Raw genomic sequence first — 26,999 nt, forward strand, 5'->3', positions numbered from 1 at the left:
GGACCCATGGTGCCCTAAGATACATGAACGGGCCTGACTGACCTGTGCCATTTTGGCACTGAGGCAATGAGCCGGATTGGTTCAAGGCACCAGAAACTCTAGATATGCTAGCACTGGTGTTGAAAATAGTAGAGTGCAGCAAAATGCATGAGGACTGACATTGTCATGTTCTCTCTACTTCTTAGGTTTCCGCCTTTAGTCTCTCAATGATTTCTACAGAGGAGAGGAACGTGACTTGAAGGAAGAAGGACTTTGAATGTGACCTGTGTTGAGCCCACATAAAAAGCTTGACCTCACATTCCTTAATGACTTTGGAATGCATGAGGGAGCATTTGTCGCATGGCTTCAATTTGTGCTTCAACCCAAGGCACCATAAACAGATTTTGGGGGGTCTTAAATGGATATCTATCCACTGCAAGTGCAACAAAGTTTAAATCCCAAATTCTTTTGCAATGGCATCCACTGCACTGAAGAATTTGTGAGAAAACCCTTTGTAAAACAAAAAAAAATTTAAGAAATCATGCACAGCCGCTTCAGATCCTCATTCAGATGCTCGGACAAAGGAGAACTAAGGTAAGTACACTGAGGTTGGTACCGTTGTATCACTCTGGCGTCACTTTCGGTGCCAATATGGAGGCTCCACCTGCTACTGGCAAAGGAGATCTATGAAAAGATTCCAGATCCAGTCTGGCATTTGGGGATATTCAACAGGCAGGGAATTTGCAGGTAGAAGTATCTATCAGAAGAAATGTAACAACTATCCAATTACCTTACCAGGTGAAATATGCCATGCACAAACTTAGCAACTGCCACTGTCAGACAACCATCAATGTTCTAGTGGCAAATTGCCATTCTTTAAGAGGGACATAGGTGAGGCCCCACTGATAGAATCAATCTGACTCCAGGATTAAAACACTTTTCCAAGGAAAGCCACACTGCCTAGACCCTTCTAGGTAGTGGAATACATATTGGAAGACTTAAATCCTTTAAGGTTCCCACAGTCTACAAGTAACAAACACCACATCATTATTATTGTCACACAAAATAATAATGGACTACTGCATCATCAACAGTCAAACCATGCTTTAATAATATTCTATTCCTAGAGTAGACGGACATGGCAGCCATTTTGTTTTAACTACTATGGTAACTGATGCCCATCTTGAAGCGGTTCATTAAAAATACCGCAAACAATCACCTTTTATGTACAAAGGAACAGCTCAGCAGAAAAATGCAGCTGCTTGGCCCTCCAAAAAAGAAGAAGGAAACAATGAAAACGAAGGAGTAAGGTTTGGAAGAATGAGCAGCGGTGGAGTGGGCAAGAAGTAAAGTACATGCTGATGAGAAATATGAGCGGTGGGGTGGAGTGACACGGGCGCTGGGAGAGGGTGACTGCATAAAAAAAGGAGATGCGAAGGATCGGGTGTAGGAAGCAACAAATTAGGTTAGGGGCAGTGGGGAGCAACATGGAGCGCTCGACGGAGCCAGAATGTGAAGGTGCAAGCAGCATACATGGTGAGAGCATGGACCACTGGAAGCAAATAAAAAACTAGTTTCCTGATATGAAGCTGTAAAAAGATACAACTGTTCAAATCAAAAGGATAGCAAAGAAGATAAACACAAGAAGAGGAGGAAACAAAGAAATCAAATAAGATGCAAACAAATCAGATTTACAAGAAAGCCATTCAATGGTAAGCAACAGACTCAGCAAAGATCACTGCAAGTATTGTTATTGTTCACAATAGGTATTTAACAACACACAGCAAAAACCTGTCTTTAGGTGAGACCTAACAAGAATAAGACAAAACCACTTTCACCTGTCCATGTTAAGCTCCTATATAGCTTTGAAGTATTGAAAATTAACTGCTGAGCTATTAACATATGGGGACTACTCTGTATGTGCTATTTTAACAAATTCCTTACATATCGCTTGCAAGGGTATTGGTGTATTTTAGGAAATGTAAATAAAAGGTTGACATTACCTGTTTCCAATTTTTTTCTTGCACACATTACATACTTTCTCCTCTGTAATGATACATTTCACTTGTTGGTGTGATATCCTCTCTTCTTGTACCTAAACCAGGAATGGGTAAATAGAAAGGGTCACTCGCCTATGTACCATTAAATGGTTCCAGCATTCAAAATAGATCAAAGTTGCTGCACACTTAATAGAAAAAAAGGTTTGTGTCTGTTTTGTGACTTAACTAATGGTGTGGATGGAAGTATAAGAATGGGTAGTGATATTATTTCTGCTGTGGTACGCAGTGGTGGTGAAAATCAGAGGCTATGAAAGGGATGTAGCAGGAGTATTTGCTAGTGATCATAAACCCAGTGTTTCTTGAGGACACACTATTTTCTAGTGGGCATATACTTTTGCTGCTAAGGAGAACTAAAGTTCCACGAGTACTGTGAGAGACCCTGAAGTATAGGTCTTTGTAAGCATATTGGCTATATGGCCAATATAGTTATAATACTGTGCTGTTAAAAGCAGCAACTGCTACCTCGCTCATTTGAAATATTCCGAGAATTATGGCGTAACATGCACATTTTGAACCAATTAATTTTTTTAAATTCCCATGGAAGAAAAATCTGAAGATTGCCCTGCAGGCCAAGCTTGATCGATGCACACTTTGCAATATGGAAGGGCATAAACACCCACTAGCCACCAGACACTGTATGAATGAGCTACTGAAAAAATAATATTCAGGAATAATTATGTTGGAAAGATGTACTAGCACAGGTGTAACATATGGAGTGGATGAAAACAGATGACTTAAGATAAGGGTTTGGTTAAGTGTGTGGCAAATACTACAAGTGGCATGGAGTGTTTCAGAGGTATATTGGATTTGACGTGAAATAAAAAGATAGACCTTTGCTGCCAATCCAAAGGTATTGGCCTGGCAAAAGATACACACAACAGTACTGACCATGTAAAACTGTCAACCTTCTAATGTAAGAATTCCAAGATCAGATGTGGTTTTTCACCGGGATCAGTCTGGTCTCTAGCACTAATGTTTATTAGTGCAATGATACCCTAAAATCAAGGTTCATGACACTGACACCCAGTTTCACCCAAGGATGCACCCCAACCGACTTAAATCCTACAAAACAAAGGTCTCGTAACTTGGCTAGACCACCCGTGCAACACCATTCATCTAGTTAGTTGCAATGCCCCCGGTCACCACAAGTTCTTTCCATTACGTAAGGCAACTACAAACCCTTCTAAACTGTTAACAGCTTGCAAGATAGCGAAGAAGATAAACCATGGTAATATCTTGTGCGAACCTATGCAAAGTCATCTACCCTGAGAACATCTGAAAGTTTCCAGAAGTAAAAGTAACTTATTTGTAAACTTAAATCCTTCACCATCCGAGGAATTGCCACTGAATTCATGAAAAATGAAATGCTCAAAACTAAATGCAAGATCTCACAACAGTATTTTTCTGAAATTTTTTTATTTATATGCATAGCCAAATGCTTACCTCCGCTCTTATTTGAAATATAGGTAGTCAATCCTTTAAATTAAATATATTGAGGCTTCAACTCCCCTGAACATGAAAAATAGTTTTGTCCCCAAAAATTCTTTATTTAAATCTTCAAACAAAAAATAGGTATGTTACATCTATGTTGGTCGTTTACATGGTCACATATTGACAGAGTTGCACAAGACAGTAACTACCACAGGGTACAGTTTCAGGAGCAAACTGTTACGCGTTGTCTGAGCAAAAGAAGTTTTATCTGACACAAGACTGTCTGGTATCTCACCTAAGTGGCCAACATCCATTACTGTCCACTCCAAATGGAGATGTTAATGATGTCCTCCACGAATAGTTGCCAGACCAGTCATATGAGATAGTCTCCCTCTTCCCCCCAGATGGATGAGGGCGGTAGGAGGGCAGGAACAGTAAGAAACTGGATTATTTGTGGGTAGGTGTATGAATCTGGCTCTGTATATACTATATCAAAATGAGGAATAGTGTGCGCGGGGTCCAGTGGAACCCCAAAGGTAGGCAGAGGTAAAAGTAGATGGCACTTTACTCTCTGTGGTAGTGTGGGCGAGCAGCAAGGCTTTATCAGAGGGTAGTGTTAATCATTTGTTGTACACACTCAATCAGCAAATGATGTCACACACTCAGACTGAACTCAGACCAATTTTGTTTGTATAAAAATATTAAGTTATTTTATTTCTAGAACCAAGTCAAGCATGGCACAGGTAAGTGAAATAAAGGCTTTGCAAAATGTTTGCAGTGTTTTACAATTTAATGCAAGTTCAAATGCAGGTAAGTTAAAATGTCGAAGGAATATGCTACTTACCAGTATGCATCTGTTCTTGGCATGTAGAGCTGCAGAGTTGTACACTTAGCATAGATCGCCATCTGGTGTTGGGCCCGGATGTTTGCAGTTTGTTTTTGTTCTTTGGAAGTCACGAGTTCGGTGACTCCTCCTTCGGTCCGTACTGTGCATGGGCTTCGGCTCCATCCTCAGATTGTTTTTCGCCAACAGGGAAATGATGGAGCGTAGTAATAACAGTGAGAAACCCATGTGTGTTGTATCTAAATACGATGGACTGGAACGGATACAGGTAGCCGGGGAGGCGGGTGGGCGTGTACAACTCTGCAGCTCTACATGCCAAGAACAGATGCATACTGGTAAGTAGCATATTCCGTTCGAGGCATATGAGCTGCAGATTGTACACTTAGCATAGATTATATAGCAGTACCCAACCTTAGCGGCGACCACCGGTATCCGTTGCAGTGGTTTGAAAAAGTGTCTTTAGTACAGCCTGGCCCACACTAGCTTGTTGCTTGGAATGCACATCTACACAGTAATGTTTTGTGAAGGTGTGCGGTGTTGACCATGTGGCTGCTTTGCAGATGTCATCTAAGGGTATGTTCCCTAGAAAAGCCATAGAAGCCCCTAACTTTCTGGTAGAGTGGGCTTTAGGTGGAACAGATAATGTTCTTTTTGCCTTTTGATAGCAAATTTGTATGCACTTTACAATCCACCTAGCTATCCCTGATTTAGAGATGGGGTTGCCTTTATGTGGTGGAGAGAAGGAGACGAACAATTGTTTAGTCTTCCTGAAAGGTTGCGTTCTTTGTATGTAGTACAGCAAAGCCCTCTTAACATCAAGTGTGTGTAAGGCCCTTTCTGCAACAGATTGAGGTTGCGAGAAAAAGACAGGTAATTCCACCGATTGATTGAGATGGAAGGGGGAAATGACCTTGGGCAGAAACTTCGGATTTGTACGAAGTATGACCTTGCTGTGATGTATTTGTAGGAAGGGTTCCTGTATAGTGAACGCTTGTATTTCACCAACCCTTCTAAGGGAAGTGATAGCTACGAGGAAAGCTGTTTTCCAGGTGAGTAACTGTAGCTCACATTTGTGCATTGGTTCGAAGGGTGGACCCATTAGCCGTGTAAGAACTACATTTAGATTCCATACAGGGGAAGGTGGTGCCCTGGGAGGAATTACTCGTTTAAGGCCTTCCATAAAGGCTTTAATAGCGGGCACTCTGAACAGTGATAAATGCTGTCTGTTTTGTAGATAAGCAGCAATCGCTGCTAGGTGTAGGCGTATGGATGAATATGCCAGGTTACACCTGTGAAGATGGAGCAGATAGCATATGATGTGCTGTATGGATGCATCTAAAGGGTTGATTGTATTGTTACGGCAGTAAATTACAAATCTTTTCCACTTTGCGGCATAGCATGCTCTAGTGGTAGGACGTCTGGCTTCCATGTTATGTTATGTTATGTTAAATTAAATTTATTAAGCGCACGTACGCCCGTAGGCTTCATGGCGCTGTGGAAGACTAGCAAAACATAACATGTGACAGAAAGAAAGAAAATTTAACTAAGGATAAGCTTGCTTAAAGAGCCAAGTCTTAAAAGCCTGTCTAAAGGCTAACAGATCTTCGTGAAGTCTTAGTGGCAGTGGCAAGGAGTTCCACAGGGAGGAAGCTAGGAAGTGGAAAGATCCTCCTCCCTGGCGTTGTTTCCTGATCCGGGGCACGACTAACAAATTCTTTTGGCCAGAACGGAGAGCACGGGAGGGAGTGTAACTGACCAGCAGGCAGCTAATGAATCCAGGGCCCTTACCTTGTAGAGCCCTGAAGATAATGCATCCCGCTTTAAATGCTGCTCTCTGCGCTACAGGCAGCCAGTGGAGACTGGCCAGTCCAGGTCTAATAGACTGCCACTTAGGAATTTTACAGATCAACCTGGCCGCTTGGTTCTGAACCAGTTGGAGTCTCTTGAGCTGCCCCGCCGGTAGGCCCAGATATAAACTATTGGAATAATCCAAACGGGACAGCACAAGAGCAATGATGACCTGAATCAGAGCAGGGTGGGTTAAAAGGTGGGCGATCTTCTTAATCTTGCGAAGTTGGAAGAAACTTGCAGATACCACAGTCCCTACCTGGCTTTTGAGCGAAAGATCTTCATTAAAAGTGATACCTAAGCTCTTAACTGTTTGGGATTTAGCTGGAGGATCTCCCATTTCTGGAGGCCAGAAGTGTGGTCCCCAATACAGTTCACTCTTCCCAGGCAAAATCAGTTCAGTTTTGCCTGGGTTGAGTTTCAGATGATTTAGGCCCATCCATCTCTGAATGTGAACCATGACCTCCCGAAATTCGATGGCAGCGCCAGGGGAGTCCAGACAGAAGATCAGTTGCAGATCATCTGCATAGTTAAGAATTAAGGCGCTAAACTTTTTTAATGAAAATAACAAGGGTCGTAAGTACAAATTAAACAAAAGTGGGGACAGGGACGAGCCTTGGGGGACTCCACATTCATTTTTGATTTTGGGCGCTGTAAAAGTTCCCAATCTCACTGCCTGGGTACGCTCCGAGATAAATGACTTCAGCCATCTAAGTGCCGAGCCTCTCAGGCCAGCCTGTTCGACACGGTCGACCAAGATGGTGTGGTCGACCGTGTCGAATGCGGCCGAAAGGTCGAGAAGTACCAATGCTTGGTGAATGTCCCTATCTGCATTGCTTCTTAGTACATTCTGGACCGCCAGTGTCACCATCTCGGTTGAATGCCCTGGTCGAAACCCAGCTTGGTTATGCTCCAGATATCCAGTGGTTTCAACGAAGCTAGAAAGACAGCTAGCAACGTGTGCCTCCAGGATTTTTGATAGGAATGGCAGCAGGGATATCGGGCGGTAATTAGATGGATCGTGAGGATCAAGACTGGGTTTTTTGATCAGGGGAATCAATAGAGCATGCTTAAATCCTGCCGGTACCTTTCCCTGGTTAAGTGAGTCATTAAGCAGAGAGAGGATCCCGTGAGGGATAGAGTGCCCAATCTCTGTAAAAATGTGGGGTGGGCAGATGTCATCGGGTGATCCAGACTTAACCCGAGCCAGGAGAGTTGAAAAAGTTTTAGCATCTATAGCAGGAAGGGTGTCTAATGTAGTGGGGTTATTAAAAATATCATCTAAAGGAGACGATTTAGGAGAGCTAGCAATGTTGCGTTTTATATTTACAATTTTCTCTCTGAAAAAATCATTCAGAGAGTCACACAACTTCTGGGTAGGGGCTATTGATGGGGCTGTCCTATCATCGTCACAGAGCTCGTTGACTATGTTAAAAATATCTTTAGTTTTATTTGAGGAATTTAAAAAATTTTGAGAAAAATAGTCAGATTTATGTTGGAGCAAGATTTTTTGGAACTCCTTTCTTGCGGTACAGTACACTGTCCTGGCTTGAGGGGAGTAGCTTTGTCTCCATTTCCGTTCCTTCTGTCGAACTCCCAGTTTAAGATCTTTCAGTTCTTGGGAGAACCATTTGTGTGCTTCATTTCCTCTAACATTAGGGACCCGTACTAAGGGGGCTGAGAGGTCAGCTGCGTTAAGTAACCAGTTAGACAGCGCTCTCTCGCTAGTGTCCAGATCATCGTACGGTGGTGGTACGGTTTTGTTTAAAATGTCAATAAATCCCGGAAGGTCCATAGATTTCCATTTGCGGAATTCTTTGCTCTTGCATGGCTTGGGTTTGACATTTCCGCCTACTTCTAGTGTGAAATAGATGATGAAATGATCCGACCAGATACATGGGCTGATGACTGGATTGGATAAAGATAGATTATGCGTCCATATCTGGTCCAAGCTGTGACCTTTCTGGTGAGTGGGTACATGGATGTGCTGATTTAGATTCAGGTCTGTTAGCAAATCTATCAATTCAGCAGCTTGAGTATCTGTGCCATGATAATGTTCATGCAATCAGGGGGAAGGTTAAGGTATCCAAATTCTAAGATTTCAGGAGCCAGATCGCAAGGTTGAGCTGAGCTGGGTCCGGGTGCCTGATTTCTCCATGGTTCTGGGTTAGGAGGCATGGGGACAGGTGCAGTTTTTGATGTGGCACCACTGATAGCTGTAGTAGTGTGGTGTACCACGGCTGCCTGGCCCATGTTGGGGCTACCAGAATGAGTGTGAGGGAGTGCTGTTGTAGCTTCCTTACCACTAACGGAATTAGTGGGAGAGGTGGAAAGGCGTATGCAAATCTGCCTGACCAGTTCATCCATATCGCATTGCCTTTGGACAGTGGGTGTGGGTATCTGGCGGCGAAGCTTGGGCATTTTTTGTTTTCGTGGGTGGCGAAGAGGTCTATCTGAGGATGCCCCCACTTTTGGAAGAATGGGTGAAGAACTTGTGGATGCAGTTCCCATTCGTGTAGTTGTTGCGTTTGTCTGCTGAGCAGTTCTGCCATGGTGTTTTGTACGCCTGCAACGTGCTGTGCCAGGAGAAAGAGGTTTTGGGGAATTGCCCATCTCCATATGCTCTGGGCTAAGCGGGAGAGCTGGGGAGAGTGTGTCCCCCCCCTGTTTTTGGATATAATACATTGCAGTCATGTTGTCTGTGCGAATGAGGACTGCTTTGCCCGAAATCTGTTTTTGAAAAGATTTTAGGGCTAGAAAGATCGCCAAGAGCTCCAGATGGTTGATGTGGAGCGATTTTTGCTGTGGCGTCCATAGACCTTGCATTGTGAGGTGTAAGAGGTGCGCTCCCCAGCCGGAGAGCGATGCGTCCGCTGTTAGAATCACCTGAGGAACAGGGTCCAGGAACGGCCGCCCTTTGGAAAGGTTTGTGGTGTTCCACCACTGCAGAGAGTGATGGGTGCGGCCGTCCACCAACACCAGATCCGTCAGCTGACCCTGGGCTTGGTTCCACTGTTGTGCTAGGCACTCTTGAAGTGGACGCATGTGGAGTCTTGCATGGGGCACTATGAAAATGCAAGACGCCATCATTCCTATGAGCTTCATAAACACCCTTGCTGGAAGAGAGTGTTGAGGAAGGAATGTTTTGCGCAAGGCTTGTATGCTTGCGATTCTGGCTGAGTTTGGATAGGCAATACCTTTGGAGGTGTCTATAGTGGCCCCGAGATATTACTTTGTGTGAGATGGTATGAGGTGGGACTTTTGGTAGTTCACCGTGAAGCCTAGCTGGTGGAGCAGTTGGATGGTGCTGTTTGTATGTTGCACACATTGGTCGTAGGACGCGGCTTTTATCAGCCAGTCGTCTAAGTAAGGGAAGACGTGGATATGCTGACGTCTGAGGTGTGCTGCTACTACCGCTAGGCATTTGGTAAACACCCGTGGTGCGGTGGTGACCCCGAAGGGGAGAACCGTGAATTGGTACTGCTGACCGTCCACCACGAACCTGAGGTACTTCCTGTGAGAAGGGTGTATTGGAATGTGAAAGTATGCGTCTTTCAGATCCAAGGTAGTGAGAAAGTCTCCCTGACAGAGGAGCGGGAGGACTTGTTGTAGGGTGACCATGTGGAAATGGTCTGAATGTATGTAGGCATTTAGAAGCCGGAGGTCCAGAATGGGCCTCAGGGTCCCGTCTTTCTTTGGTATTAAGAAATACAGAGAGTAGACCCCTAGATTTTGCTGATTGACGGGGACCTGCTCTATAGCGTGTTTTTGGAGGAGGGAGAGCACCTCCTGTTTGAGTAATGTGGAATGTTCTTGAGACATTGGACGGTGCCTTGGTGGGATATTGGGTGGGGTAGATGTTAGCTCGAGACAGTACCCTGACTGAATAATTTGGGTCACCCATTTGTCCGATATTATGGACTCCCATGCGTGGATTAAGTTTTGCAGTCTGCCCCCGACCGGAGTGGGATGGTCTGGGGGGAGGGAAGGGGAGTCATTGTGCGGGCGGGGTGGCAGAACGGGTGGTGTTAGTTTTGCCCCTGTCCTTATTGTTGTTGCCCCTGTAACCACCCCTTTGGTAGCCCTTTGAAAAGGTATTTTGAGGAGGGGACTTGTAGGAGGTAGAGGCGCTATCGGTGGAGTAGCCTCTGCCTGTGCTACGAAAGGATGAGCGTCGAAAGGAGCGTTTAGGGGCCTGTGATTGTAGTGCCCCCATAGACTTTGCTGTGTCTGTGTCCTTTTTCATCTTTTCTAACGCTTCGTCCACCTTTGGCCCAAAGAGAGTTTGTTGGTCGAAGGGGTGATTTAGTATGGACGCCTGGACTTCAGGCTTGAACCCTGAGATCCTGAGCCAGGCATGACGACGAAGCAGGACACTAGTATTTATGGCTCTAGAAGCAGTGTCAGCTGCATCGAGGGCACACTTAATGGAGGTGTTAGTAATTAGTTTGCCCTCCTGTATTAGTTCATGAGCCTTGCGTTTGTGTTTTTCGGGGAGGTGCTGCATAAGAGCCTCAAGCTCGTCGTAGTGTGCTCTGTCATAGCGCGCAAGTAGCGCTTGTGTATTTGCAATGCGCCACATGTTTGCAGCTTGGGAGGCGGTGCGTTTGCCAGACGCGTCTAGAAGTTTGGATTGTTTATCTGGCGGTGGGGTTTCTCCTGAGGACTGGGAGTTAGCCCGCTTTCTAGCTGTGGACACAACTAGGGAATCTAAGGGAGCAGGGCCCTTAATGTATGCAGGGTCTGTGGGTGCCGCCTTGTACTTTTTTTCTATTCTAGGGTTCAATACCCTGGCCCTGACAGGGTCTTTGAACACCTCTGCAGCATGCTTGGTGACACCTTTAAGCATGGGCAGGATAGATGTGGACTTGTCCTGAATGTCAAATGTATCCAGTAGGAAGTCGTCTTCCACTGGTTCACTATGCATTTCCACCCCATGGTAGTGTGCTGCTCTCTGCACTAAGTGGTGAAACCCTAAGGAGTCCTCTGGAGGAGACGGCCTGGATGGGTATAGGTCGTCCTGAGGCACATCCGGTATGTCAGGGTTTTGGTAGTCTTCCCATGGGTCTGGGGTCCCCGGTGGAGTGGGGTCCATTGGGGCGTCCGCCGGGTCATAATCTGGATCCCCGTAATCCGGATCTGGGGACGGGGTCGGGGAGTGATGAGGAAAGGGTGGCGGAGACCTGGGAGGGGGAGGGGGTGGAGGAGGCGGAGGAAAGGCACTCTGAGAGGAGAAGTAGCAGAGTCCTTCCGCTTGGGTGGTGGAGGAGGAGCCGGAGTGTCAAGACGTCTTTTTTTGATAATTAAAGTCAATAGCCCAGTCTTTGGATCTTTAAATAGAGTCTTTTGCAAAGGGTCTGGTGTAAACAGATCCAGTGGCGCCGAATCGTCCGCTGGCGCCGATGGTTTCGGAGCCGAGGACTTCGATGGTTTCTGTGCGCCATGCTTTTTTGGAGCCTCCGTTTTTTTCGGCGTCGAAGGAGTTTTCGGCGCCGGAGCGTCGGTGCCGACAGATTTGTGTTTGGTCGGCACCGAGAGTCCAGGCTTCGGCACCGGTGGCTTCGGAGTCGAGCTGGGTATCACTTTCTTCGGTGCCGGATGGTGTTTTCGGCACCAGGCGTCGGCTGGCTCGAGCCCGAGCTGCCGTGAGACTTTTGAGGCTTCGACACCGGGCCCGAAGGTGGGGTGATAGAAGCTGTGTGCTTGGTTTTACCCAGGCCTGCAGGCGAGGGTGTAACCTGAGTCTCTTTGGTTTTGGGCACGGGGGTGGGAGGGGGGTACAGTACTCACGACCCGCTGCGCCGGTGTGATGTCCTCCACGTCGGAGTCGTCGGCCTCGGAAGCGCTGACGACGTCGTCCTCCTGCTCGGTGTGTAGTTGCCCCGAAGCTTCGGCGTCGTCTCCGAAGATGTCCGGTGGAGCTGCGGTCGATGAGTGCGCCATGGTGCGTCGAGCTCTTCGATCCCGGATGGTCTTTTTTGATCGAAAAGACTTACAGGCGGGGCAGTCTCTGGCCTCGTGTTCTGGAGAGAGGCAAAGGTTACACACCTGATGGAGGTCGGTGTGGGGAAATTTAGACCCACATTTTGGGCACTTTTTGAACGGAGTCCTTTCCATCGGCCGGGACGGGAGTCGAGGAGGGCCCGAAGGCCGGTGCCGATGTACGGAATGGAGAAAAGTGCCGCTTCGAGAGATGAAGATATGATGAAGAAACTCGAAGAACGAGGATTTTCCGTCGAGGCTGGAACCGTAGAAGTTCGAAGCCGGAGCACGAAGTATCACATCCGAGCCCGATGGCGGAAAAAAACAATCTGAGGATGGAGCCGAAGCCCATGCGCAGTACGGACCGAAGGAGGAGTCACCGAACTCGTGACTTCCAAAGACTGTCCAAAGAACAAAAACAAACTGCAAACATCCGGGCCCAACACCAGATGGCGATCTATGCTAAGTGTACAATCTGCAGCTCATATGCCTCGAACATTATTTTTCAGATTACTTTTTAATTACTTTAAGTAACTTTTTCTACTAAGTGTGATATGCCTAGATATCACACTGGGACATTTCCTAGAGAAAAGTTAAGTAAAAATCAGTTTTTCACAGTTGTAGTTTTTCAGATTTCATACAAATCAACTCCACACATAGAACAATTTTCAAGGAAAAACAGACAATGTAGACCTATGGAGAGAAATTAAGTTAGCGGTTAGCACATGACACTCGCATAAAAGATGCCGAACAGCGAATATCTGAGACAGAAGATACGACAGCTCGCATGCAAGCCACAGTTACGCAAATGGATAAGCTGTTAAAAATCATTGCCGCCAAGAATGAGGACATAGAGGCGCGCAGTAGGAGAAACAATATACGTATTTTAGGAATACCGGAAAGCACGAACACAGGCAAGCTCGAGGAGTATATTGAAAAGCTCTTAAGAGCGACGGTGGGCACAGAACATCTGTCTGCACAATTTATTGTGGAGCGGGCGCATCGCTCGCTCGGACCTCGGCCGCCGCCGGGGAGCATGCCCAGGCCTATCATTGACCGCCTCTTAAATTATAGAGACAGAGATACCGCCTTAAGGGTGGCCAGAGAGAAAAAACAGCTGCGCTATGAGGGAGTGTCCTTCACTATGTACCCGGATTTCACGTTGCATGTGCAAGAAGAGCTGCAGAAATTTCTCGCGGTGAAACAAAAATTGAGACAAGTCAATCTGGACTATGCATTACTCTACCCGGCGCGTCTCCGCATCACACATCAAGGAACCCACACGTTCTGCACTACACCTCAGCAAGCGGAAGACTTTCTTAAAAAGTTCAAGAAACACAAGTGAGTGTCTCCCGCACCGGATGACTCTTTGAGCACGCAGACATCGGATGTAGAATGACTACTCCCGGGGCGGGGGGGTGGAGCATGGGTGTGTATCACTAAAGGGCACCATGTGTGGCAGCAGAATACAGTGGCAGGAGATCTCAATATTAAGGTCTGGTCTTCCAGAAACACCTCCCGCTCTCAGTTCAGCTACACTTGATTAGGACACTATGTATTCAAGCCGGACACCCTCGAAGCTTCCTGGGACACTGGTCAGTGACATCGGCTACCTGGTGAGGCGAGAGGTCTACGTGGGCGACCTGGCGACAAATCCCCAAAAGGGTGTACCCCATTATGTTTTCTTTTAAATGTATGATTACGTATGTTCTTTTCTCAATCGTAGAGCTCATTCGGGCTCAGATGGAGGCTTGTATTGTACTAGTAGAATTTTGGGGTGTCTGGGAGGGGGGTGGGTTGGATGAACCTGGCATAATTGGGATGCTTCAGTGGGGGGGGGGGGCGGGGGGGAGGGGAGGTAAGTTACAGGCTATGTTCTCTATGGCAGGTACAGGATGTTTAGGCACAATGGAAGGCTCGCATGTTTGGTGCAGAATATTGTTGCACTTGTATGGCATATATATCGAACTGTATGGTGGCGGGATGGCTACGGGAGATGAAAGCACGTTGAAGATATTGTCTTGGAATATTAGGGGCCTAGGAGACTCAAGGAAATGCAGGCAAATATTGGCATACTTGGATCGGCAGCAGATACAAGTGGTGTTTTTACAGGAAACACATCTTAACCCAAAAACCTCTACTATGTTTGTGAATAAGTGGGCGGATATGAGATTGTTTGCTTCCTACTCCACAAACGCACGAGTGGGAGGGGGTCGCTATACGGATAAAAAAAGAAGGTCCCGTTTTCACTGGCGGGAGTAATGGAGGACCCCAATGAGCGATATGTAATAGCATGGGGGCGGCTGGGGAGGGAGTCGGTCACCTTGGCCAACTGCTATGTCCCCAATGTGGATACGCCTGAATTCTTTACCATGGTATGGGGGAAAATACTCAACGTTGGCTCCACTCACATAGTATGGGGAGGTGACTTTAATGTGGCCTTGCACCCGCACTGTGACCGCTCTAATCCTGCACCGCACCATTACAACCACTCTCAGGGGGTGATGCAGGGCATCATGGAGGAGGGAGGATTGATTGACAGTTGGCGCTACCGTCACCCACAGGGGAAAGAGGGGACGCACTTTACATCATACACAGGAACATGGGCGCATATCGACTATTGCCTGTTGTCACGAGGCCTGGGCCCCACCATCCGTAATGTTATTCATCCTGCCAGGACGCTCTCTGATCATTGTCCCGTGAAGCTAACGTTGGTTATGCCTGGATATGCTTGGCCTCGCCCAGGTTGGAGATTACAGCCGCAAGCTTTGTTAGATGCAGTTTTTCAGGCTGAATTGGGGGAAGAAATAAAAGATTTTTTTGTTAGAAATAAAGGGTCTGTGGACAGTGTGGAGGTAATATGAGAGGCATTTAAGGTTACCATCAGGGGATACTGTATATCCAAGAGCTTTGGAGTCCTCCGGGACATACAGAGAACGATATATAAGCTAGACAGAGAACTGAAGATACTTGAGGGGAGGATGGGGGGAGTTGGATTGGGGCAGGCACAAAAGGAGTTCAGAGAGAAGCTCTCAGAATATGAAGAAGCCGCGATGAGAGAAGTGAAATTCAAAGGACGGTATTGGGCGGCTCGTACATATGGTGAGGGGGAACGACCGGGGAAAGCGCTGGCAGCAGTAACGAGATGTCCCAGATGTCAGACTCACATACTGGAGATAGATGGACCGGGGAGATGATCTATCGCGACACACCTGACATACTAGAAGTCTTCACTGAACATTATAAGGCGCTATATATGTCACAAAGCCATGGCGCTGTAGAGCTTGATGACTTCCTAGGGGATGTGGCACTTGGGTGATTGAGCGACACGCAACAGGGGTTTCTTTGTTTACCTTTTGAAATCGATAAAATTAGGGAGGCTATTATGCAGCTCCAAAACGGGAAGGCTCCAGGGTCAGACGGGATCCCCGCTGAATTCTATAAGAGCTATATCGACATAATGGCTCCGGTCCTCAAAGAAGTATATGAGGAGTCACTCAAAATTGGGATACTCCCCCCACGATGAAGGAGGCGCTGGTTACATCCCTGTTAAAACCCGGCAGATCCCCCAGGCTCCTGTGACTCATATCGCCCATTGTCACTAATTAATTGTGACACCAAAATATTGGCTAAGGTGCTGGCTAACCGCCTCACTCTACTCATGGACAAGCTTATAATTCCTGACCAATCAGGTTTTGTTCCTGGCAGAGCCACCTCCCATAACCTCCGCACTCTATTCTCTCTGCTTCAGACAGTGGCGCCAGATTTCCCGGTGGCCGCGGTATTCTTGGATGCCACTAAGGCGTTTGACTCCGTGGAATGGAAGATCCTGCGGCGTATGGGCTTCCCACCGCTGTTCATATCCTGGATTCAATTGTTATACCATCAGCCTACAGCTAAAATATTGATAAATGGGCATACGTCGCAGGCGCTTCCCATAGCGAGGGGCACCCGTCAGGGATGTCAATTATCCCCCCTCTTGTTTGCCATAGCAGTCGAACCGCTGGCCTCTAGACTACGCCATGCCACCAGGATAAGGCTTTCAGATGCTGCCTGCGCCCAATCTTAATCTCCTTATATGCGGATAATATGACATTATATCTTAGGGACCCCCAACATAATATAAACCCGGTGCTGAGGGAGTTTCTAGTGTTCGGCCAATTGTCTGGTATCCACATTAACTGGGGAAAGTTCCAAGTTTTTCCTCTCACGCCAGCGGTCTCCGAATTCCCACTGGACTTTCCGCTGGAGTGGTGTGATGCGGACCTTTGATATTTGGGTATACAGGTGACCAGGGAGAGGGAGGAGACGGTCCGGCTAAACTATGGTACAGCTATCACTAAGCTTCAAAATAATGTTAAGCGCTGGATATCCCTGCCTCTGTCACTGGCAGGACAGGCCTCCCTTATAAAAATGATTGTGCTACCACAATTTTTATATCTCTTTTTAAATATTCCATACAACCCTGGGTCTTTCTTTTTTAAAAACCTACGCGCTGAACTTAGCAGGCTCTTATGGGGAGGGAAACAGCCCAGGCTTCGCTGGACCATTCTCACTAGGCCATACGAACATGGTGGGTTTGATATTCCAGATTTTGAAGTCTATTATTTAAGCGTGCAAGCCCACTATGCATATTATTGGATCTATCCCCCCCGTTACATGCCACAGATCGCTACCGAAGACTGGCTTGCAGAGCCGATTCCATTAAATGGCATAATCCATGGCCCTAGGCGCACGAGAGCAACGCCACCCACTACAGTTAATAGTACAGTCGATGCTTGGCATCGTATAGCCGATATGCTATTTACGTCATTCCTATATTCCTCACGGTTGCCGCTTACTTATCATCCCGGGGTGTCCCTGCTACAGGAAACGGGGTGCCAAAACTTATGCAAACGTCTACATATTACTACATGGGGAGATCTATTCTGTGATGGAATGTTCCGCTCTTCGGATCATGTATTTCAGGGATTGTAACCCACTCCTCTGGATCTCTTCCTCTACGTGCGGCTGCGGCAGGGTATGAGGGTGCTCCTCCCAGAGTTTCCTAATGAACCAACATATTTTACTCCACTGCATGAAATGCTGGGATCCAAAGAGGGGAAACATCTAGTCTCAGGCTTATACAGGTGCATCCGTGCTCAGCAGGTAATGGCCTCTGTTCCTGCCCATAGGCACTGGGATGAGGAGATGGGGCGGGTGCTGACTGATGAACAATGGGACTACTGTTGTGCACAAACCTCACAAATATCGGCTAGCTGCCGCCTACGAGTGATACATTACAAATTCCTACAGCGTTTTTACTACACACCTGCAAAGAAATACCGCTTCAAATTGCAGGATCATGATAGGTGTCATCGATGTGGAATGGAGGGGGCGGGTTTTTTGCACCTGGCATGGGAGTGTCCAGCGATACAGGAATATTGGAGACAGATTTTTGATGCACTGGGTAACATGATTAATGTTCTGTTGGAGGTCGACCCCATGGTGGCCCTCCTAGGCTATACTGCACGGATTCCCAAACCACACCAGAAACTGATAGCCATATCTTTGCTATTAGCCAAACGACGGGTGGCCCGCAGATGGGGTAGGGGGCGGGCCCCTAAGTTTAAGGATTGGATGGCTGATTTGTTATATTGTCAGGAACAAACTACTACCTATGCGGAAATGCTCCAGAGAGCGTCCAGACCCAAAGATATATGGGGGCCCCTGCAGAACTATCTCCTCCGGTGTGCTGTGGACGGCGGGGTAGTTGATCCTCCTTCAGATGGCTGACAGGTCGGTGGGGACACACACTCCCGTTGCAATGCTGAAAATATTTATGGACTAGGGTTGTACTGTATGCCTGTTGTTTTTAATGTGCCTGTAGCTTCTGCTCCCATAATAGAAGTTGGTTTTACATGTTTGTTATGCTTAACTGGATATGCTTCATATCCTCCGTGAGCGACTTTCTTTGTCATTGGTTACTTTCAAATATTCAGATGTACCTGCCATATGTTCAAAATGTACTGTCGTGCTATATATTGAAAATCAAAAAAAAAAGTTAAAAAAAAAAAAAAGCGGTTAGCAGTTAAGTACTCTGTCTTTGGGGTTGATTTTCTGGGGTTAGAACAAGGTTTCCCCCAGGGTCAAGGATGCACTCTCAAAGCACCCTCAGCGGCACTAGGGCAGCCGGGGGCAGAGTGCTGAGGCCCAATGTTATCCAATGGGGGATGGGAGCCTCCGGTTGGTGGCTGCTCACGAGCAGGCTACAGGGTTGTGGGAGCAAAGCGCCTGGGGTTTAGCTCAGGGCAAAGGGGGATCCGTTTTAGCACACATGGTGCACCCGCAGCGGCAGCTTGGTGCAGGGTGTTTTGGCGTCGGGTGCCCTGCTGTTTTTAATGGGAAATCTCTGTTTTGGTTTTTAGCTGCAGGCTCGGTCCAGGAAGACTTCTGGGAGGAACAAACAGCTGGGCAGGTAAGTTGGAGGGCTCGGGGACGTAGGTGCACTTCGGGGTCTTTTCTCAATGGGCGCCTGGATGCAGGGGTGTCTTTTGAGGGCGGATTTCACCTTACTGGGCCACTGGTGGGTGGGGGGTCTCCGTGCAAAGGCTGCAGGGGATGTTAGGGAGTCCTGGAGGGGTCGCCCCACGGTGGTCTCGGACTCTGGAGTGCTAGGGGACCTCGCTGGGACTGGAGGGTCACTCAAACTCGGGCAGTAGGTGACAGGTGCAGTGGTGATTCCAGGCGTCGGGTTTCTTTGTCCTCAGCACGCTCAGTCTTGCTTTGGAGATTCTTTTGAACAGAACTGCTGTTCACAGGAGATCTGGTCTTTGTTGAAGGCAGTCAGTCCTCCCAGGGGTTCTGGAGGTCACTGAATGCAGGAAAAGGCGACTTTTTTTGCAGGATTTCTGGAAACTGCAGATGGGCCGGTAGGGCTGGGGCCAAATCAGTTCTTCTCTGCAGTCTCCTCTGCTGGGCGTATTCTTTCGTCCTTCTTCAAAGATTGCGGGAATCTGCCTCCTTGGTTCAGGGCTGCCCCCTAAATACTGTATTTAGGGGGCATTTTAGGGGTCTCGAGGTCAGTAGCCAATGGGCTACTGACTTTAGGGTGACTACACCCTTGGTGTGCTCACCCCACGTGGGGGAGCGGGCACAATCCCTAATCCTGATTGGGGAGTGCCTGGAATCTGCAAGATGGCGGGCACTGAAGAGTGGGCTTCACCTCACCTCCCCCACCAGAGGGGTGGGGTTGGCAGAGGTGGGCACACCTTCTGGGCCGGCTAATTTTTCCCGCCTGTCTTCCCACTGAAAAGGAGGGGAGACAGGAAGGGGGCTTGCTCCTGATAGCAGGAGAAGCTGGGGGTCGCATTACAAAGGCGGAAAGGCCTTAGAAGCTCCCCTGCCACAGATGGCCTGGGGGAGGTATGGCCACCTCCGCCCAGGAAAGGCTTTGTTTCTGGGCTCAGGGAGCGAAGGCTCCCACCCCAGGCGTCCAGAATCATGTCTCGTGATGGCAGGCTGGTGTGTACCAGTCGGGGAACCCACAAGAGGCTGGTCGTTTTTCAGGGGGCATCTCTAAGTTGCCCTCTGAGTGCACTTTTCATTAAATCCCACACTGACATCAGTGTGTGTTTAATGTGCTTGGAAGTTTGATATCAAACTTTCCAGTTTGCAGTAAAGCCATTATGGTGCTGTGAAGTTCGTAATGTCAAACTCCCAGCAGCATATACTCTTAATGGCATTACTGCACTTACAGTGTCTAAGAATTGGTCTAGACACTGTAGGGGTACAGTGCTCATGCCCTCGTACCCTCACCACTGGTATAGTACCCCCAGCTAGAGGGGTGGGTCACCTATGCCAGGGCAGTGGGTTGTAGGCATGTGTGCCATGTAAACTCATTACTTTGTTCTGCACCAAAACACGCAGCCTGTAATGGCAGTGAATGTGTGTAAAAGTACAGGGCCTCCAAGGGTGGCACAATAAGTGCTGCAGCCCTTAGAGGCGTTTTCCTGGGCACAGTGCCCTTGGTACCCATGGTAGCTTTTACAAGGGGCTGACATGTGGCCAGAGAGGTGCCAATTCTGGGTACAAATTACAGTTTGGGGAAAGAGCAGAGGCCCTGGGAACCTTATTGGCAGGGACCGGGCACATAGAGTCAAAGTGCATCAGTAGTCTGGCATAAAGTGTGGGGGGGAGGGGGATTACTGCAACAGAAACCCAGCTTCCTACAGTGGGTGACCATACACCTCATGGAATAATCTTAACCATTGCCAGGGTGACTCCTTAAAGTCACTAAAGTAACCCAAGTTCAACCCCCTGTAGCTAAGGCATAGAGCAAAGAGGCAGAACTTAGAACATTTTCAAGGGTTTATGCAGTATCAAAACAGTAATAAAGGCGAAATGCAACACAATATAAGTCCTAAACCGAATTACAAATATAAAGTAAAATTTAATAAATTAAACCAAAGTGACAAAAATCCAATACGGGGAACAGGAGATACGATATATAACGTTTTAGGTAGGAATAGCACCAAGAAGCATAAAGAGCCAACGATAATCGATGGTCTCGGTAGTCTGTGACTCTAGGTGAAATTTGATGCTGACCCTAATGGAGTGTGGGTCGGAAACAGCAATAAGTATCGCCCCAGTCAAAGATTTTACCTTCTGACTTTAGTCCTTTAAGTCCCAATTCACCACCGGAGTACACTTCTAAAGACCCTAAGTCCACAGGGGAGGCACTTAGAGACTCACAGGGTGTCAGGCAGATGCTAAACAGCAGGGCGCTCAGTCCAGGTCCAGTTGCCACTGGTCTGCTAGGCAGATGTAGGCAAATGCCTCTAGTAGCTTGTTGTGTCCCTCTAGCTTGAACAGGCCAGCGTTATAAATTTTGGAGTTCACTTCTATGTCCTGGGTACAAGAGGGCGAGCAGGTACAGTCTTCTAGGCTCTTTTTGGGTCTCAGACCGGACGTTCAGTCCTCTTCTGATCTTTCTTAGGTACAGGAGTGTACTGAGGTGGGAGCCTGGAGATGCCACAATTATGACTCACTTGCGCTAGTGGGTGGGAAAGATGCATGGCCATGCTCTAACCAATGTATAAGTTCCTAGGGCCAACCCTACCATTTTGGGCATTTTTAAGGTGGTGGAAATCTTCGACCACCCTAAACCTGGGAGCTAGGGGAGTGTATTGGGCACATACTATGTAACTCCTACTGTCCTTCGACATTTAATGCTTGAATCCAGTTGTGGGCAGTCACTGTACCCCCAATAAACTCAGAGACAGAAGTATGGTAGAGCAAAGCAAGGTTTTCCAGCAACGAGACAGCGGATATGCAAGAGTTGTTTTGGCATCCTGTTTCCTCTCCTTTTATGTGTGCCCCCAGTGTCCTATGAAAACCCATTTGACATGGCAGGGAGAAAATAACTTTCTAGGCATTATGTTTCCCTAATATTTATGTTGTGTCATTATTTTTCTAGCCATTACCATTCCAGAGATACAGTATTAGGATTTTTAATCTGTTATCTGTATTGTTATCTAGGACAGCTAAGCCTGCCAAAGTGAAAAATAGCTTTTGGGTGCTAGTCACTGTAAGGACATGTTAATAACATTCAATTTCTAGATGTCCTACTTTTAAACATCCGGCACTCTGCCTTGTGGGAAACAAGGCCTACATTAGGTAACATATTCATATTTAAAATGGAGGTTTTGACTTGTCAAAAGGGTTTATTTGTTTAGGTTGAATTGCAATTTTTACTCTGCCACAGTCAAGCTACAATGGTAGGCCCGAAGTAATATAGGTAAGTTAAATATATCAAATAGGAATATGCCAATTTGACCATGTTTAATGGAGGATACACAGGCTTTTTACCACTACTTAGCAGGGTGAAAGTGCACAGAGATAAATGACCAAAATAATATAGGGTCCAGCAAGAGCCGAACAATACAGGGTGGCCATGCAGAAAAGGCCAATTTTCTACAGGAAAAGTACACTATCACTCAGAAGGGCCTGATTTTCTGGATCCTGTGAATTTTCCCACCTATCCTATTTCCAGGGACAACCCCTAACCTTTTCCACTTCGCTTTCCAAGAGAAAGCAGTGTCCATACTACAGCCCCATACCTGCAAATTTGGTGTTTCTTTAGACCTCCATTTGCAAGCCATATACCTTTTGGCTATCAAACAGTCCGATGCAGGAACATATGACTGCTCTAAGACCATCTCCACTCCTCTAGTAAAACCAGAAGGGCCGCTCAGTTTGTGAGGTCAAGGGGACTACAGAGTACTGCTGCAAGGGAGCATTTTATATGGGATCAGTAGTGCTGGCTAACCGGGCACTCACAAATAATGTGAAAGAATGTGCCCGTTTTGCTTTAACAAAGTGTGCCAGTGGGTTCAGGTCTAATGTCCATCTTTCGTAGCTTCTCAGTGCATTGTACATTCTGTGGAGGTAACTGAACTTGATTAGATGAAGACCGACTGAGATAGCCAATGCAAGGGAAGCCATCCTGGCCTCTCTACACTCGTCATTATCGTGAGCACCCAAGTCTTCCTGCCATTCGGCCTGTAGACGATCCATGATGTCAGGTGCATTAACTATGAAGCAGCGGAAGATTATGGACATGCCCCCAAATCTCAAGGGGTCCAATATCAGTTTGCAACCCCCCCCAGCCCCCTCCCCCACATCTGGGTGAATTCAGGGTCAGTAGTCAGGAGCCCTTTTAAGGTGGTCCACCATATGTCTCAATTGCAAAAAATTAAAGAATTGAGAGTTGTGCATTCTGAATTTGTCCTTAAGTTTCTTAAACAAGCTTGTGGGGTCTCCCATCCCAAACTTCACTCAATTTGGATATTCTAATATATTACCAAACCCTGAATTTAGGAAAAGTAGTTGAACAGGAGAGCAAGTATCCTGACCACAGTGGAATTTCCTGAGTGGCCATTTTGAACCTCTCAATGTGCTTCCGTGCTCTAGGACATGCTTGTAGTGTTGTTTTTGTGACCATGGGCAGTGATGCAGGAATCTTGGCGACAAAGCAGATTAGTCTCTAGAAACAGGACTAGCTCCGGGTGGTGGGCCAGATCGTCACTTTCACCCAAAGAGCTAGTCATTAATCCTGATCAACTGAGATACCAAGCAGTAGGCTTGGATGTCCATGGTTCACAAGCCTCCTTCATAATTGGAAAGTGTTCACTTAGCAAATGAGACCCTGGGTTGCGTGTCGTCCCACAATGAAATGAGTCAATATTTTGCTGGAAAAATTCTGTAAGGTGTATAGCAGTTGGAGTAGTGCGATCATTAGGTCGCAGCCTACCAGATAGTGCAGGTGTGTGGTATATGAAAGACATTTTGGGGAGTTTCAGAAAGTTGACTTAGGAAGCATTCTGCACGTTGCTTGCCATTGGCTTTGTGGTTAGTAACTTGCGTTTCCTTGCTTCTCATTTGCTGGCATAGGCTCTAAAGCAGAGGTCTTCAAACTGTGGGGCGCGCCCCAGGGGGGGCGTGGAAACACCTCGGGGGGGGCGCGAGCTCCACAGAAAGATTTCCCCTTTACATTACTCATTCTGACGTCTGAAACACGTTAACTGCAGTGTATTCTCGAGAATCGTGGCCATAAAAACAGGACTCTTTTTGATTACAGGCAGCAGTCAGACTAAATAATAACTAAGTTGAAGTGTCAACGCTGCCTTTCCTCTAATCCGAGACACAGCAGCATAAAGGCAGGAAATGGCAGCGAATTGCACTTCCATACAAAATTAAACTTAAAAACATATACTGTGTTACAGGGGGAGTGGTGCATTTTCACCCTGCCCTTCGCCTTTCTTGCTGCTGCCCTTTGGCCTCCTTGCTAGTACCTTTTACATCGGTTCATCACACTGCTTGCTGTCTAGACATTTGAAGCTACTTGTAGGATGTTTGTACATTTTTCTGCAGGATACGTTCAGTATTCCCCCATCCTCGCTCTACTTCTGTTTATTTACCACTGCCAAACATAAATTGAGTTTTGCCTCACAGCAGGACACTCGTACAAACATTCTTACTCAACAGGCGTTTACAGTGTCAGACAAACGGACATTCTTTTACACATAAACAAACACGTAGAACATGCGACAGTTCCCCGGACTGTTCACGCATTTGAAACAGGGAAAGGTTCACAAAACTTGGGTGGGTTTAAACGCCAACAGAAGGGAAAGGAATATTAGTGACTCAAAGAAATATCCAGAAACTTAACCCTGCGCTGGTCCTTTCAGATTGCAGCTACTGAGTCACTTCGATTCTACAAATTATGGGTTGCATAAAAAGGTAAACTTCTGAGGTCAACTCTGTCGACCTTCTCAAGGTCAGGGTGATGCTTTCTTTACCGAGAATCTTTCTAAAAGGCAGAGGAACACCCTAATAACCAGACAAAAAGGAACCATTAAATAAAAATAAGCTGAAAAAAATTTGAGTGCTATGAGGTCTTACACAGGACGTTACTGCGCCGTGCAAATTCTTATGGCCTAGTGTCCTTGCACTTCGTTGCCAAGAGGTCTCAGTTGAGAGTCTTATCTCTGGGGTCATGGCATTTTAGCTAACAGCAGTTTGGACTCTGCAAATCTGCTATGATGCAGGCATTTTCGGAGCCCGAGGCAAAATTACATTTGTCATAGTATTTTTCATAATAACAAGGCGTTTTCAGGACATTTGTTGCAGTTTTGCACCCCTTCCTGTTCATTAGTGATAGGGCTGTCAAGAAGCTGCCTGCACAGCCTTAATGTAGATTCGGCCCATTAAACCCTGATAGTTGCTGAGTACTCCTATCCCAGCTCTAGTCAAGGAGGCCATTTTTGTAGCCTCCACCAGGGCCCATGGTATCTATTCATGCACTGACCTTGTGGCGGTTTTCCCCAAAAAGAAAGCTTCCCATCATGAGTTGCCAGAGTTCAGTGGTTGTGGGCCAGATTTACAGCTCACAAATCTTAACTTAAAAAAACCCCTGCTAATGTTTCCCTGTTGTGAAAATTAGTTGTCAACTAACACCACAGGGTTAAACTGATTGTCAAAGATACTAAATCCCAACTTTAAGATATTTTAGTTATATGGGGCCCCGACTCCTAAAAAAAAATTGCCGGGGGGGGCTTGGCCTAAAAAAGTTTGAAGACCTCTGCTCTAAAGGTTGACTTCCTACCGCCTACGCCAAAACCTTATTTACCAGTATTCTTCCGAGAGATCCCTTTCTGCAAACAGGCCCATAAATGGTGTTCTTATATCGTCATATTTGCTGTGTATTCAAAGTCAGAGGTCAAATGTCAAGCTGTGTCTTCCAGAGAGCTCGGTTGACTTCAAAGTGAGAGCATTAATAGGAAAGAGTGATGCAGATTAGTCTCTGCATGGTGCTCCATTTAAGAGGATGTAAGATAACCCTTAAATAGCATAACATGCGGACGATATATTTATTTTTTAGGCACGGACAGGTAAGTGACTTGTTTTTCTTCCTCCCTTTCCATTGCTTGATACTGTAATCCCTCCTGCTTTGTTCCTTTTGTGCCGTCACTTGTTTATATATATAGCGTGAACCCCGCCCGATGGCATTGAGAGGTAAGTGGCTTGTTTTTCTTCTTCCCTCTCTAATGCTGGATACTGTCAACCCTCCTGATCCATTCCTTTTGCGCCGCCACTTGTTTATATGTGGCACAAACTCAGCCCAATGACATTGGAACTCTTTACCTGGTTATCAATTACATTACACAAGGTCACTTTAATTTATTAGGCCCAGGAAATTAACTGATGTGCCCAGGATACCAGAATATTGAGCCGACCTGGGACTCGAACCTTGTTACACAGTTCCAAAGCTAGAACGCCATATCATTTGCAAAGTGTGCGAGGGAAATAAGCAGTCCAAAGATGACTGGTGCTGCTTTCAATAGAGAAGGGGTCAGATACCTCTCTGCTGAATCTCACTCTTGTCCAGGGTTTGACTAGAGGGTTTTGATACATGTTAGGAACCAGGTCAAGGTTCGTCTTAGACATGACCTGAAATTGGAATTCCCAACTAATAGAGTCAAATGCCTTCTCAAAGTAGGACTAATACGACCGAGCCTTCAAGCTCCTGCAGTTAGGCCAATGCCAGTTAAAACCATCCGAGGCAGTGTCTGGCCAGACCATGCAAGAAGCCATTCTGGTCCTTGTGTACTAGTGTATGTATTACCTTAGCCAGTCTACTTGCAAGAATTTTCTTGAGAATCTTGGTCTCTATGTTGAGCATTGGTATGCGCCAGCAGTAGAAGCACACCATTACTACGGTGGCTCTGCACAGATCCTGCAGCAATCAGTGGTTCTGGATTACTTAATTAAATAGAGCTAGCAAGTGAGGGGTTAGAATGGATGCAAATTGGTTCTAGATTTCAACCAGAATGCCGTTTAGCTCTGGCATTTTCCTGGAGTGCATCTCTGTAGCGGAGTTCAGTCTGGAGCAAATAGAGTCCTAACAGGGAGGTCAGTAATCAGAAGATACATTAAAATGCCCCTAGAGAATACAATGAACCTAATAAACTGCCAGCACTGTGGCCAACTGGGATGTGGAAACACAGGTCTTTGGCACAAAGTCAGTTCCCCTGTTGGCACTGCATACAAATCTAGTGCCAGTTTCCTTTTTTGCACAAGGCAAACCCTAACGTCAGGCAATAATTTGAACTTTACAGCATATTAATCCTCACAATTTGAAATGGCCTTCTGTTTTTCATTATTTTGTTTCCACTCCTCGATGTAACTGGAAATGCTCCTGTAAGAAATTGGGTTATTTAGTTTGAAAGGAAGCAAGTTGCAAGTTTCCCTTTACTAGGAACCAAGTACGCCATTATAGCACTTGACTCTCTCAGGGTAGTGAAGGAGAGCAA

At 46.7% G+C, this 26,999-nt stretch overlaps 1 protein-coding gene across 1 annotated transcript in view; it reads right to left on the reverse strand.

The window, feature by feature from the left end:
• VPS39 (VPS39 subunit of HOPS complex) overlaps window positions 1–26,999 on the reverse strand; it is a 341,156-nt gene that overhangs the window by 10,296 nt on the left and 303,861 nt on the right. Inside the window, exon 24 of the mRNA XM_085627090.1 lies at window positions 1,983–2,074. Coding sequence (XP_085483216.1) covers window positions 1,983–2,074 — 92 coding nt within the window. The remainder of the gene's footprint in view (window positions 1–1,982; window positions 2,075–26,999) is intronic.

Source organism: Triturus cristatus, chromosome 9 (assembly GCF_964204655.1).
Source record: "Triturus cristatus chromosome 9, aTriCri1.1, whole genome shotgun sequence".
NCBI classification, from domain to species: Eukaryota; Metazoa; Chordata; class Amphibia; order Caudata; family Salamandridae; genus Triturus; species Triturus cristatus.